Source organism: Spermophilus citellus, assembly GCF_964194105.1.
Source record: "Spermophilus citellus genome assembly, chromosome: 10".
Lineage (NCBI taxonomy): Eukaryota > Metazoa > Chordata > Mammalia > Rodentia > Sciuridae > Spermophilus > Spermophilus citellus.
Window position 1 is genome coordinate 117,374,887 of NC_138197.1, and position 13,128 is coordinate 117,388,014.

The 13,128-nt window shown below is 36.6% G+C and overlaps 1 protein-coding gene across 1 annotated transcript in view; it reads left to right on the forward strand.

Moving 5' to 3' along the window:
• Positions 1-13,128, forward strand: part of ANO4 (anoctamin 4) — a 333,674-nt gene that overhangs the window by 293,982 nt on the left and 26,564 nt on the right. The window contains exons 19-22 of the mRNA XM_081311559.1: positions 4,904-5,015; positions 5,990-6,047; positions 6,186-6,283; positions 7,896-8,038. Coding sequence (XP_081167685.1) covers positions 4,904-5,015; positions 5,990-6,047; positions 6,186-6,283; positions 7,896-8,038 — 411 coding nt within the window. The remainder of the gene's footprint in view (positions 1-4,903; positions 5,016-5,989; positions 6,048-6,185; positions 6,284-7,895; positions 8,039-13,128) is intronic.

A 13,128-nucleotide genomic window follows, 5' to 3' on the forward strand; every position in this document is an offset into this window, starting at 1 on the left:
CTAAGGAGAAGCTTCTTGGTTTGAATCCATCCCATTTATTGATTCTTGATTTTATTTCTTGTGCTTTAGGGGTCTTGTTAAGGAAGTCGGGGCCTAATCCAATGTGATGAAGATTTGGGCCTACTTTTTCTTCTGTTAGGGGCAGGGTCTCTGGTCTAATTCCTAGGTCCTTGATTTACTTTGAGTTAAGTTTTGTGCGTGGTGAAAGATAGAGGCTTAATTTCATTTTGATACATTTGAATTTCCAGTCTTCCAAGAACCATTTGTTGAAGAGGCTATATTTTCTCCAATGTATGTTTTTGATGCCTTTGTGTAGTATGAGATAAATGTGTTAATGTGGGTTGGTCTCTGGTCTTCTATTCTGTACTATTGGTCTACATGTCTGTTTTGGTGCCAATATCATGCTGTTTTTGTTATTATTTCTCTGTAGTATAGTTTAAGGTCTTGTATTGTGATGCCTCCTGTTTTACTTTTTTTTTTTTTTTTTTTTTTTTTGCTAAGGATTGCTTTGGCTATTATCGGTCTCTTATTTTTTCCAAATGAATTTCACAATTGTTTTTTCTAATTCTATAAAAATGTCATTGGGATTTTAAGAGGGATTGCATTAAATCTGCATAACACTTTTGGTAGTATGGACATTTTGACAATATTAACTCTGCCTATCTAAGAGCATAGGAGATCTTTTCACCTTCTAAGATCTTCTTCAATTTCCTTCTTTGGTGTTCCTTAGTTTTCATTTTAGAGGTCTTTCACCTCTTTTCCTAGATTGATCCCCAAGTATTTTATATTTTTTGAGGCTATTTTGAATGGTGCAATTTTTCTAATTTTTCTTTCAGTGGATTCATCACTTACATATAGAAATGCATTTGATTTATGGATATTGATTTTATATCCTGCTACTTTGCTGAATTCATTTATTAGTTCTAGAAGTTTTCTAGTAGAATTTTTGTATCCTCTAATATAGAATCATGTCATGGCAAATAGTGATAGTTTGAGTTCTTCTTTTCCTGTGTGTACCTTTAATTTCTTTTGTCTGTCTGATTGCTCTGGCTAGAATTTCAAGACTATGTTGAATACAAGTGATGAAGGAGGACATCACTGTCTTGTACCAGTTTTTAGAGGGAATGCTTCCAATTTTTCTCCATTTAGAATGATGTTGGCCTTGGGCTTAGCATAGACAGCCTTTACAATGTTGAGTATGATCCTACTAGTCCTAGTTTTTCTAGTGTTTTGAACATGAAGAGGTGCTGTATTTTGTCAGATGCATTTTCAGCATCTATTCAGATAATCATATGATTCTTGTCTTTAAGTCTATTGATGTGATGTATTATATTTATTGATTTCTGTATGTTGAACCAACCTTGCATTCCTAGGATGAACCACACTTGATCATAGTACACTATCTTTTTAATATGTTTTTGTATGTGATTGGCCAGGATTTTATTGAGAATTTTTGCATCTGTGTTCATCAGGGATATTAGTCTGAAGTTTTCTTTTCTTGATGTCTTTTTCTGGTTTTGGTATCAGGGTGATACTAGCCTTAAAGAATGAGTTTGGAAGGGACCTCCTTTTCTATTTCATGGAATAATTTGAGGAGTATTGGTATTTGTTCTTCTTTGAATGTCTTATAGAACTCTGCTAAGAATCTGTCTGTCTTGGGCTTTTCTTGGTTGGTAGGCTTTTGATGGTATCTTCTATTTCCTTGCTTGAAATTGATCTATTTACATTGTATATGTCCTCCTGATTCAGTTTGAGTAGATCATATGTTTCTAGAAATTTGTTGGTGTCATTGAGGTTTTCTATTTTATTGGAGTATAAATTTTCAAAATAAGTTCTAATTATCTTCAGTATTTCAATAATGCCCATCATGATATTTCCTTTTTCATCACAAAATTTAGTAATTTGAGTTTTCTCTCTCTTTCTCTTCATTAGAATGGCTAAGTGTTTAACAATTTATTTTTTTTTCAAAGTACCAACTTTCATTTTGTCAATTTTTTCAATTGTTTCTTTTAATTTCATTGATTTCATCTCTGATTTTTATTATTTCCTGTCTTCTACTACTTTTGGTGTTGGTTTGTTCTCCTTTTTCTAGGGCTTTGAGATGTAATGTTTGGTCATTTATTTGTTGGCTTTTTATTCTTTTTTAATGAATGAGCTCAATGCAATGAACTTTCCTCTTAGCACTGCCTTCATAGTGTCCCTGAGATTTTGATAGGTTGTAGAGTGTTCTCATTTACCTCTAAGAATTGTTTTATCTCCTTCCTGATGTCTTTTGCTATCCATTGCTCATTCAATATCATATTATTTAGTCTCCAGGTGTTGGAATAGCTACTATTTTTTATTTTATCATTTATCATTTTATTTTATCATTGATTTCTAGTTTCATTCCATTATGATCTGATAGAATACAGGGTAGTATCTCTATTTTTTTGGAATTTACTGAGAGTTGCTTTGTGGCATAATATATGGTGGATTCTAGAGAAGGATCATGTGCTGCTGACAAGAAGGTGTATTTGCTCAATGAGGGATGGATACTCTATGTGTGTTAAGTCTAAGTCATTGATTGTATTATTGAATTCTATAGTTTTTTGTTTAGTTTTTATTTGGAAGATCTATCCAGTGGTGGGAGAGGTGTGTTAAAATCACCCAGTATTATTGTGTTGTGTTCTGTTTGCTTCTTGAAATTGAGAAGGGTTTGTTTGATATACATAGATGCTCCATTGTTTGGGGCATAGATATTTATGATTATTATGTCTTGTTGATGTATGTTTCCCTTAAGCAGAATGAAATGTTCTTCTTGATCTCTTTTGACTAACTTTGGTTTGAAGTCCACTTTATCTGACATTAGGATAGAAACCCTAATTATTTACGTTGCTCATATAAGTGTTATGTTTTTTCCCATCTTTTCATCTTCAGTCTGTGGATATCTTTTCTGAAGATGAGTCTCTTGAAGGAAGCATATTGTTTGATCTTTTTATTAAAATCCAATCTGCCAGTCTATATCATTTAATTGATGAGTTTAGGCCATTAACATTCAGGGTTATTTTTGAGACAAGGTTTGTATTCCTGGTCATTTTAGATTATGTATGATTTTTAACTTGAGTTGGTTTCTTCTTTGATTGGATTTTCCCTTTGGGTAGTTCCTCTCTTTGCTGATTTTCATTGTTGTTTTTCATTTTGTCCTCATTGAATATTTTGCCTAGAACATTCTGTAATGCAGGCTTTCTCATTGTAAATTCTTTTAATTTTTGTTTATCATAGAAGATTTTTATTTTGTCATCAAATTTGAAGCTTAATTTTGCTGGATATTGACGAGATTTTAGTCATTATGCAGTTTGGGAAAATTACAAGCTCCCATGGGTAATTGTTTTAATATATTCCCTTATGTAGCTTGTCCAGAAGGGGGAAGATCACAAAACTGTTTTTATTTATAACAGTCATTATTACTAATAGATGCCATTTCTTGAGTCTATATGCCAGATATATAGTTAGCCATTTTACTGTGTCTCCTTTAATATCATTGACATCTTCCATCACCATCACACCTTGTCCAAAAAGATAGAAAGAGCTTTATGTTCATGGAAGAGGTAACTGTCCATTGGTAGGCTGTGTCTGGTGATAGCTTGACCCTGGCTGTGGAGATACAGCCTTGGTCCATCCATCATTGAAACATCTGGGAACTCAGCTGGCTGATAACCCAGAAAACCTTCACATGTAACTAGGACTCAGTCAGCAGAAGTGAAATGAAACTAAAACCCTCCAAGAATTCTTTGTCTTTCCTGCCCTGGACAGCAGTATAGCCTTGTTCTAAAATTGACATTTTAAACCACTTTAAATCAGGTTCTCTTTCTTTTTCTTTTTTTTGAATTTTTATTAATATTTATTTTTAGTTTTCGGTGGACACAACATCTTTGTTTGTATGTGGTGCTGAGAATCGAACCCAGGCCGCACGCATGCCAGGCGAGCGCGCTACAGCTTGAGCCACATCCCCAGCCCCAGGTTCTCTTTCTTTCTCCCTTTCCTTCTCAGATTTGCTTCCAGGAAGCATTTTGAGTTATAATTCATGGAAAAAGAAATGATGGGGTGAAATGTTAAATGAGTAATTAGAAGCTCAGGGAATGTAGAAACAGATAAAATGCTATTGCATTAAATACATTTTCTTTGACCCTCCTTGAGGTGAGGATTGAGCTCCTAGGGAAGGATAAGAGCATCTTACATGAGATTTTAAGTTGGAGATTTGACCTTAAGGGCAACTAGAGCTATATTGTGGTTCACATCAGAGTGTCCAAAAAGCCTTTGGTCTGTGAACGTTGAAATATGAGGAGATGACAATCAGAAAATTATAAGACACAGTGGTGATATATACAGGAAAAGCTCTAGGAAAGAGGTCATCTTAATGTTTGCCTGTGAGAATGGAAAATGGTAGATGAGAGTGAACACATCCAAGTCAAATACTCTGTATTCTGTGAAATGCAGCAGCCTGTGCAGCACTGTAACTAGGAGTGGAGACCAAGGAATCATTAGGAGCTGGGAGGCCACCTGACCCCACATAGGCCCCACACTGAAGGTAGAAACAAAAAGGAAAATGCAAAGCTACTGCAGAGAGCTAGGTCTGGGGATGAGTCCCCATTCATTCTACCTGCCCCTGCTCACACTCTCCAGGGATCCCATAACAGCAGAACACTCTGGACACTGAATGTATCCTTCAGATACATCAGTTGCTACTTTCCACCGAACTCTTACTGGGGCTGGTCTGTGAGTTTGAGGATCTGTCTCATGCATGGTCTGTTCCATCACATGTCAGCTGTAGGCAAACTGGTATCTCCTGTGTGGAGAGAGGGAGGCAAGAAGTTGAGAGGGGTCAAATTAAGCCCCTCAAACTCTGCTCCTCTTTTGTCCACAGAGCAGCCTCGCACAGAGTCCGAATGGGAGAACAGCTTCACCTTGAAAATGTTTCTTTTTCAGTTTGTCAATCTGAATAGCTCCACGTTTTACATCGCATTCTTCCTTGGAAGGTAAGAACCTGACCCCTCCACACCTACTTATGCCAGGCGGGGACAGAACACTCAGAGTCCACTAGCAAAGGTGATAGAGAAGCCCATCTCACAGGGTGACCTATGTAAAATGTAAAAAGAGAACACTGACTTCTTTTCCCTTTCCCAAGGAATCCCCAAAAATCGTCTCCACTCAGAAGTGCTCTGTATCTTTTATTGCTAATGCAAATGGTTTACTTGCACCTGTGAATGATGGATTGAAAACATCTGACCAATATCCATACCTGCAGAAGGCCCTGGAGACTCACACCTATGAAAGCAGGTGGCATAGGGGTATAATCCTACAGCATATCCTAAATCTCTAAGAGGGAAGAACATCCTGCCCCCCGCCCAGGAAAGGGGATAGAATGAATACCAGAGAATACTGTGTAACTTTAAATCTAGCAGTTATGAGGCTTTAGGAGGGATTCTATGCTTAGTGGTAATTCCCCATGAATTCCACCCCACTTGGAAGCATTTTAGGAGAGTGGGGAAACAGGGAAAGGAGTCAGGTATAGGGTTTCAGTGAGAGGCATGCACCAGCATCTCCTTAGTTTTTTAGCTACTCCAATAGCATGAAATTCTGAACAGCTTGATTTTATTTTAAAGAGCATGACTATTATTCAAAAGCATCAAATATGTTTAAAGGAACCAGTAAAACTGTTGCTTACCCCAACTAGAGCACCTGCTATTCAGCAGAAAATGTTAAAAGTTACAGCAAGCAGGAAGAACTGGCCCCTGCTGCTAGCAACTGGATGGAAAGCCAGAAAAGAAATGTCCCCTGGAGAATTCCAAGAGCTATAGTTATGACAGCTCTGGAGGGCTTCTTAATTCCTTCAACCTGATACTTGACTGCACCCATAATTTACTTTGGAGGATATTCTAAACTGAATATAATATTCATGGAAAGCTTAGACTTACAGAATGCTAATGATTTGTTTTTCTGTGTGTTAAAGATTCACAGGACACCCAGGTGCCTACTTGAGGCTGATAAACAGGTGGAGACTAGAAGAGGTCTGTATGCTCCCCTCCTTCCTTTTTTCCTACATACTCACATGAAACAGCCCTGTGGAAACTTTATGCAAATTAGAAGCAGACACCCTTTCTTCCTCACCATTGATTCTTGAATTTCTGTGTTTGCTTACCTTGCAGTGCCACCCTAGTGGATGCCTTATTGATCTCTGTATGCAAATGGGTATTATAATGGTGCTAAAGCAGACCTGGAATAATTTCATGGAACTTGGCTACCCGTAAGTACCTTAGATGTCTATCATTGACAGGCAGCATTGCTCCTTATTGGCATTTCTGGGTGTGGCAAGTAAGATAAGCAATGCAGACTTGGCAATCAAGCAAGCGTCACACTTAGATATTCAAAGGCAGTCATGAAAACACACATTGGCTCTATGGGGAGATTTAGCACAGGTCACGTGAATGAAAGTGAATGTTCTTTATAAAGTCTCTGTAGTCCCCTAAGTATTAAATATTGGCCTGCAAGATGCTTTAAGTGATGCTTTTGACCCTTTAGGCTCCACCATTGTTTAAGTCCATAGCTCTTTACTTATTAATAAGATCGCCACCTCACCATTCCTGTGATAAATTAGAATGGTAATTTTTAAAAACTACACTAAATTCAGACTACAGAAAAAAGAAATTATGGAAAGGAGTAAAGTTCGAGAATTCACAAAATAAATAGGTATATTTCTAAGGCATTAGCACCTGGACAGAATATTATTCTGTCCATGGCATTGGGCAAAACTTGCATGATGTTTGCAAAGATAAACTTCAGCTCTGCTGTGCTTGTTCAGTTCTGGCCAGTTTAGTTTTAAGAGAACATAATCAGCAACACTTCTGTGTCTGCTGTAACTCCATACCCACTGGGTTCCATGTTGGCTCTGGGTCTCTAATGGAGACATCAAGATCCACAGGTCTTAGAGAGGACCACTCATTTAGAATGATTAGCTGAATTTGGTTCACTTCAAAACATCTTCCCTTAGCTCCCTGTCAGAATCAATGTCAGTAATTTTCTATTCTTGAATTTATTTAGAAATCATATTCCAAGTGTTTGATGTTTCTGTAAAACATAAATAAAATAAAACATAAAACAAAAATAGGAGTATGATATTCTACTTCACAATATAAGCCATAATTAATGGCAATGTCCTAGGCATCAGGGGACCTCTATTTTGACCTCTAATAAGACAGACATACAGCATAATTGTGAAGTGGTCAGAGTTTGTCTTTGCTACTCTTTTATTTCACATGATTTTTCTTTTGGCATTTGAACTCCTGGGTGCCCTTCAACTTTTTCCTTTTTCCTTGTACCCTACAGCACACAGATCTGCATACCTCTGATGCATTTCCTTACCCATATTATGAAATGTACTCCTGAACACTGCTGAGGATTAATGTGTAATCTCACCAATGTTAAATGTATTTTATTGGAAGTTAGAGCCCCTGTCCAGCTTAAGCCCAAGACCAGTTGTCAAATTGCAAGCGACCATCTCCCAAGAGAGGAAGCATTTTTGTGGGTTTGCAGGTTTTCTGGGTCCCTGAAGTCAGAATCTGCAGGTCAGCACTCACATAAGAACACTGCTCATTAAGCAACCTAGGCCTATCATCACTTGGCTGGGTGTTGCAGAGAAGTCAGTTTATAGATACACTCAGTCCTCTATCCAACCCTTTTGGCAGCATGAAGCATGAGACCATTTCATGAACACTTGAAAGAAGTTCATCAGTCATTCTGCTTACATGCATGAGTTTCTTTTTTTTAACATGGTTCTAAATTCTAACTATTCTCTTTCTTATTAATTAAGTCTTATGAATAGTTGCTTTTTTTGGTAAGAAAGTTATCTTTTTGTATAGGTTAATTCAGAACTGGTGGACTAGAAGAAAAGTACGTCAAGAACATGGGACTGAAAGGAAAGTAAACTTCCCACAATGGGAAAAGGACTACAACCTTCAGCCAATGAATGCCTATGGACTCTTCGATGAGTACTTGGAAATGAGTATGGAAATATTCTCTTTTACCCTCTTAATGACAGATCTCTAGCTATATTCAATTGCAATACACCCATTATCATGGAAGCCATCTGTGTGTGGGTCTCCCGAGCTAAATACAGAGGGAAGAATGTCTTCATTTAAGAAATTCAATCCATAGGGATAGTGCCCAGAATCTATTCCAATTCAAACTCTTCATGACATTGTCTTGTCCCTTGTACTGAGTCACCAGAACACAAAATGAATTGGGAAATTTGGTACATCAAAGTAAAGAAGTTAGCATTCATGAAGTGATTGATCCCTAATTCAGCTGATATTTTTGAACTTCATGAAATGCCAGGGAGACGCTGTTTCTGGCACCAGAGATACAAAAAAAAAAAAGTAAGGCATAGTGCCCAGCTTTTAAAGAGTGCACAGGCTAGTGAGAGAGAACGAGAGATATAAAGAGTTACTGCAGCCAGGTATGGTGGTGCACACCTGTAATCCCAGCTACTTGGGAAGCTGAGGCAAGGAGAGTCACAAGTTTGAGGCCAGTTTAATGAGACTGTCTCAAAACGTATAAAAGGGCTGGGGATGTAGCTCAATGGTAGAGCTTGTGCCCAGCATGCATGAAGACTGGGTTTAATCCCCAGTACACACACACACATACACACACACACACACACACACACACAAAGAGAGAAAAGAGTAACTGCAATAAAGTGTCATAGATTCTGTAACATGAATCAGTAGGAAGTATAGTGGGGAGCAGTCATTTCTGTTGTGGGAGGAAAGTGTTCAGAGATGGGAATGTTTAACCTATGCTGCACTTACAGTTATGGAATCAGATCACTCTAGAATCAAACCCAAGCTAGTTCTCTTAGATTATATCTCAGATCATGGACTTTGGAAGCAAATTCCCTAGGTTCAAATGTCAAACCTGTAATTTATGAACTGTGAAACCTCTTTGTTATCTGTATCATTATATCCCCTCTAGGAGATAAGAAATATAGTAAAATAATAATAATGGTATAGTAAACACCTAATGATTCAGGCATTGTTCTGAGCTTTCCATTCACTAACTCACTTGATATGCACGAAGGGTTACTCTTACTATCATTCCTACTTTAGAGAAGAGAAAACAGAGACAAAAAGATATTAAGTAATATCTCTTAGCAGATAGATTATGTATACATTTTCTTTATTATTTTTTAAGCTCTATTACACTGGAATGAAAACAGGATTAGGAATGGGCAAGATACATTACTTCTGAAGGAAGCCATCCTTTCTAGGCAATTCTGAAAATTAAAGGAGTAGTAGAATTAACACTTAATGTTTCTTGGATTGCTTATGTCCTAAGTATCCACTGATGTTTTCAGAGTTTCAATTATAAAATGGCAGAATGATATAACTTGGAAAAGAAATCAATTGGATCATTAATAATAAAACTTAATAAAGGGAATTCATTATAAGAACTAACCACTTTTAGATCTCTTAATGGACTCTTTTTCCCATAAAGAAGGAAATGAACGATAATGTGAGTATATCGAGCTCTTGAAAAGAGGCATTTATGTGGCTAGAATTGGTAGTGCTCCAAATACTGCAGTATCTTTTCACCATAAAACAATTATGAGAAGCATTGCAAGCAGATGGGTGAATTCCAACAGCTTACTTCTGTTCCTGCTGGTTTTATTTTTCTTTTCACTTCCCGGCTTTGTTGTTGTTTTAATATTGTAACTCACCGAATTGCATATGTAGAGAGAAATATAGAAATCGTAAGTGTACAGATCAATGAATTTTTACAAGTTTACACACAAATGTATGTAGATGAGAGTGTGGCTAACCACTACACACTACCCACAAACCAAATTCAGTCCAGTGTCTTTTTCTAAGTAAAGCTTTATTGGAACACAATGATACTCACTTATTTACATATTATCTATAGCTGCTTTTACACTATAACAGCCAAATGGAATAGTTGTGTCCGAGACATTAAAGCCAGCAATATTTAGTGTCTGACTCCTTATAAAAATAGTTTGCCATCCGGTGAACTAGATTAAGCAGCAGAATATTATGAGTATCTAAGAAAGTTCTTTTGTCCCCCCTCCCATACAGAACAACCTCTGTGATTGCTTTGAATGCCATAGATTAGTTTTTCTTTTTTGATATCCACATGAACAGAATTGTAGAGTACATACTCGTGTAACTGGCTGCTCTCATTCAATATCACATTTATAACATTCTTCCCTGTTGCTCTTGGTAGTAGAATTCCATTTTCATTTTGCTCTATAGTATTCCTAAGATATACACACCTGAAGCAAAATTATGAAACAGGCAGATTGTCTTCAATGTTCATCCCATCTTTCCTTTTAGTCATGTGATTTTTTTTTTGCATTTCCATTTTCAGTTATGCCCCAGCTTGCTACCTTGCCCCCATCTAGCACACTGACTCCCACATCACTAATCAAGTCTCTCCTATGTTTTGAATGTATTTCTGAGCACAAATAAGGGTTGAGGCGTTGGATAGGTACACTTTAAGAGGTGTCAAAGCCTCTGTTAGGCTTCTCCAAAACGGGTAAAATTTCTTAAAGAAGTGCAGGCATCAGTGTGCCAATAGATGAAGTACTGTGAGTTTGCACATCTTCTTGGCTCCTGAAAATAGAAATGTCCCACATTTTATCCATTCGTTCTACTGTTAATAGATATTTATTTCCAGATTTGGGCTCTTTTAAATATGCTTATGTGAACATATTTGTAACATGTGTTTTCAGTCACATAAGTTAAATATTTCTGTTGGGAATTTATGTAGGATTGGAGTTACCTGACCATAAAATATGCATTTGTCAATCTTCAGTTAGACCCTTTCAAGCTTTTGAAAGTTGGGTTGTTCCAATTTATATTTCAACTAGCAACATAAGAGCTCCAGTTATTCCATTTACTCACTAAAAGTCATTAGGTATTTTTACAAAATTTTCAGTATCTGGTCAGTATGTCGTAGTGTCTCACCATGGCTTTAATGATGCTGGGAACTTTTTCATATGCTTATGGCAATTTGGATATCTTCTTTGGTGAATTCTCACCCCAACCCATAATTTTAATGGGAATCTGTCTTTTTCTTAGTGATTTGTGGAAGCCATATTATAGACATAAGTTCTTTGTCAGATATATAAATTGCAAAAAAAAAAAATCCTTTCTTGCTTTATCAGTGACTTGACTTCTAACTCTCTTATCTGTGTCTTTAAATTACAGAAGTTTCAACTTTGTTCTTCTTCAAAATTGGCTCCATATACATTTTACAATAAGATTTCCAATTTCTACAAAAAAAGTCTTATCAAGATATTGACTGGAATTGAATTGAACCTCTTAAACAATTTGAGGAAGACATATTTTCCAATTAATAGATATGGTCTATTTCTGCATTTATTTATTTTTCTACATTTTTTCTCAGCAAGATTTTATAGATTTTACTGTACAAGTTTTAGGTAACTCAGGTTAGATGTATTCGCATGCAGTTTATGAATTTTTAGTGCAATTTCAAATGATGTTTTTATAGCTCTTTTGTGGGTTGTTTTGGGGAGTTGTTTTATATTTGGGTGCTGGAAATTGAATCCACAGTTTTGCACATGCTATATTTAGCACATAGCCTACCACTGAGCTATTCTCCCGGCCCTAGTTTTATTTTCTTTTCTGTTGCTGGTGTATAAAATTATCATTGGTTTTATGTTAACTTTGTACCACACAAATATGCCAAGGTATAATATCAGATTCTAGATTTTTTTTGAGATTTCCTAGATTTTTTTTACATGTCATCTACAAATAATAATTTTACATTTTCTTTTCTAATCAATTGCACTTTTGTTGTTCTTGCCTAATTACACTAGTATTGTCCATATAATTCTAATAAAAATAATTCTCTGTGCTTTTTATTATATTACCTCTGTAATAAAGATTTTTCCAAAATTTTAAAAAATTCCATCTAACTATGGTACAATAAACCTCTTCCCTGAACCTCCTGAGAAAGCAGCAGACACTGGACATTGTAGTTAATCACTTCAAGACCAATATCACATAGGTCACACCTGAGCTTTGTGAAAGCAGTTATTTGATTTAATTATAGGTCATAATATTTAACTAGTTAAATTTGATAAATGTCAGATAAAAGAAAGTTACCAATAAACTAAATGCATTTCCTTCTTCCTCTTAACCCGATAGTATTTTTCATTATAAACTCAATCTTAGAGAACTATTTTTTAGTGAGCCTTGCATTTTTCTGTCTAAATAAATATCTAGTACCCTCAGTGATTATAAGAATTATCTTTACTGGTATTATTCCACTTGAATAATAAGGGGTGTGTGTGTGTGTGTGTGTGTGTGTGTGTGTGTGTGTGTAGTTTGGTTTGGTTGGTTTTTTACTTTCCTGGTCTTTTTTCATTGTAATTACAAGTCAGTCACTGAACCAGCATTATTTGGTATCTGTTAAGTCCCTCCCATACACAAAACCATGTAGTGAACATATGGAAAATGGAAACACAAAGTCTCCATCCCTACCTTCGCGAAGGTCAGTGCAGTGGGGAAAAGACAAAGAAGGAGCCATGAAATCGAGAGGAAGTTCTTTGTGTGGTGGTGAGAGGAGTTGTGGGATCCATAGAGGAGGCAGTACTACCAAAAGGCTCCAGAAGAGGGCACATCTGAGCTTACCCATGAAGGAAGAATGGACTTCCATCTGAGCATCGACAGGAACATTGAGTATATGATGTGTTTCCACAAAACCAGAAGTGTGGTGTGGCCAGAGTGAAGGACTATTTGGGAACCTCGTCTGGGCATAGGGTACAACCTTTGGACATAAGACTTGGAAGTCTGTATGGAATCAGATTATTGAGATTCTTGAATGGCATGGTGGAAGTTTGGGATTTATTCGGTAGGCAATGAGAACCTACTGAATTTTTTCATGTAGGGAGATGGTGAGCAAAGGGCTTGTACAATATTTTAGGCACATGTAAAATGCCACGATGGGGGAAATAGGTGAAAATTTGGAGGTAGAGAAGCCAGTTAAAAAAAAAATCAGTCTGAATTCTGGGGCTGGAGTTGTGGCTCAGTGGTACAACACTTGTCTAGCACG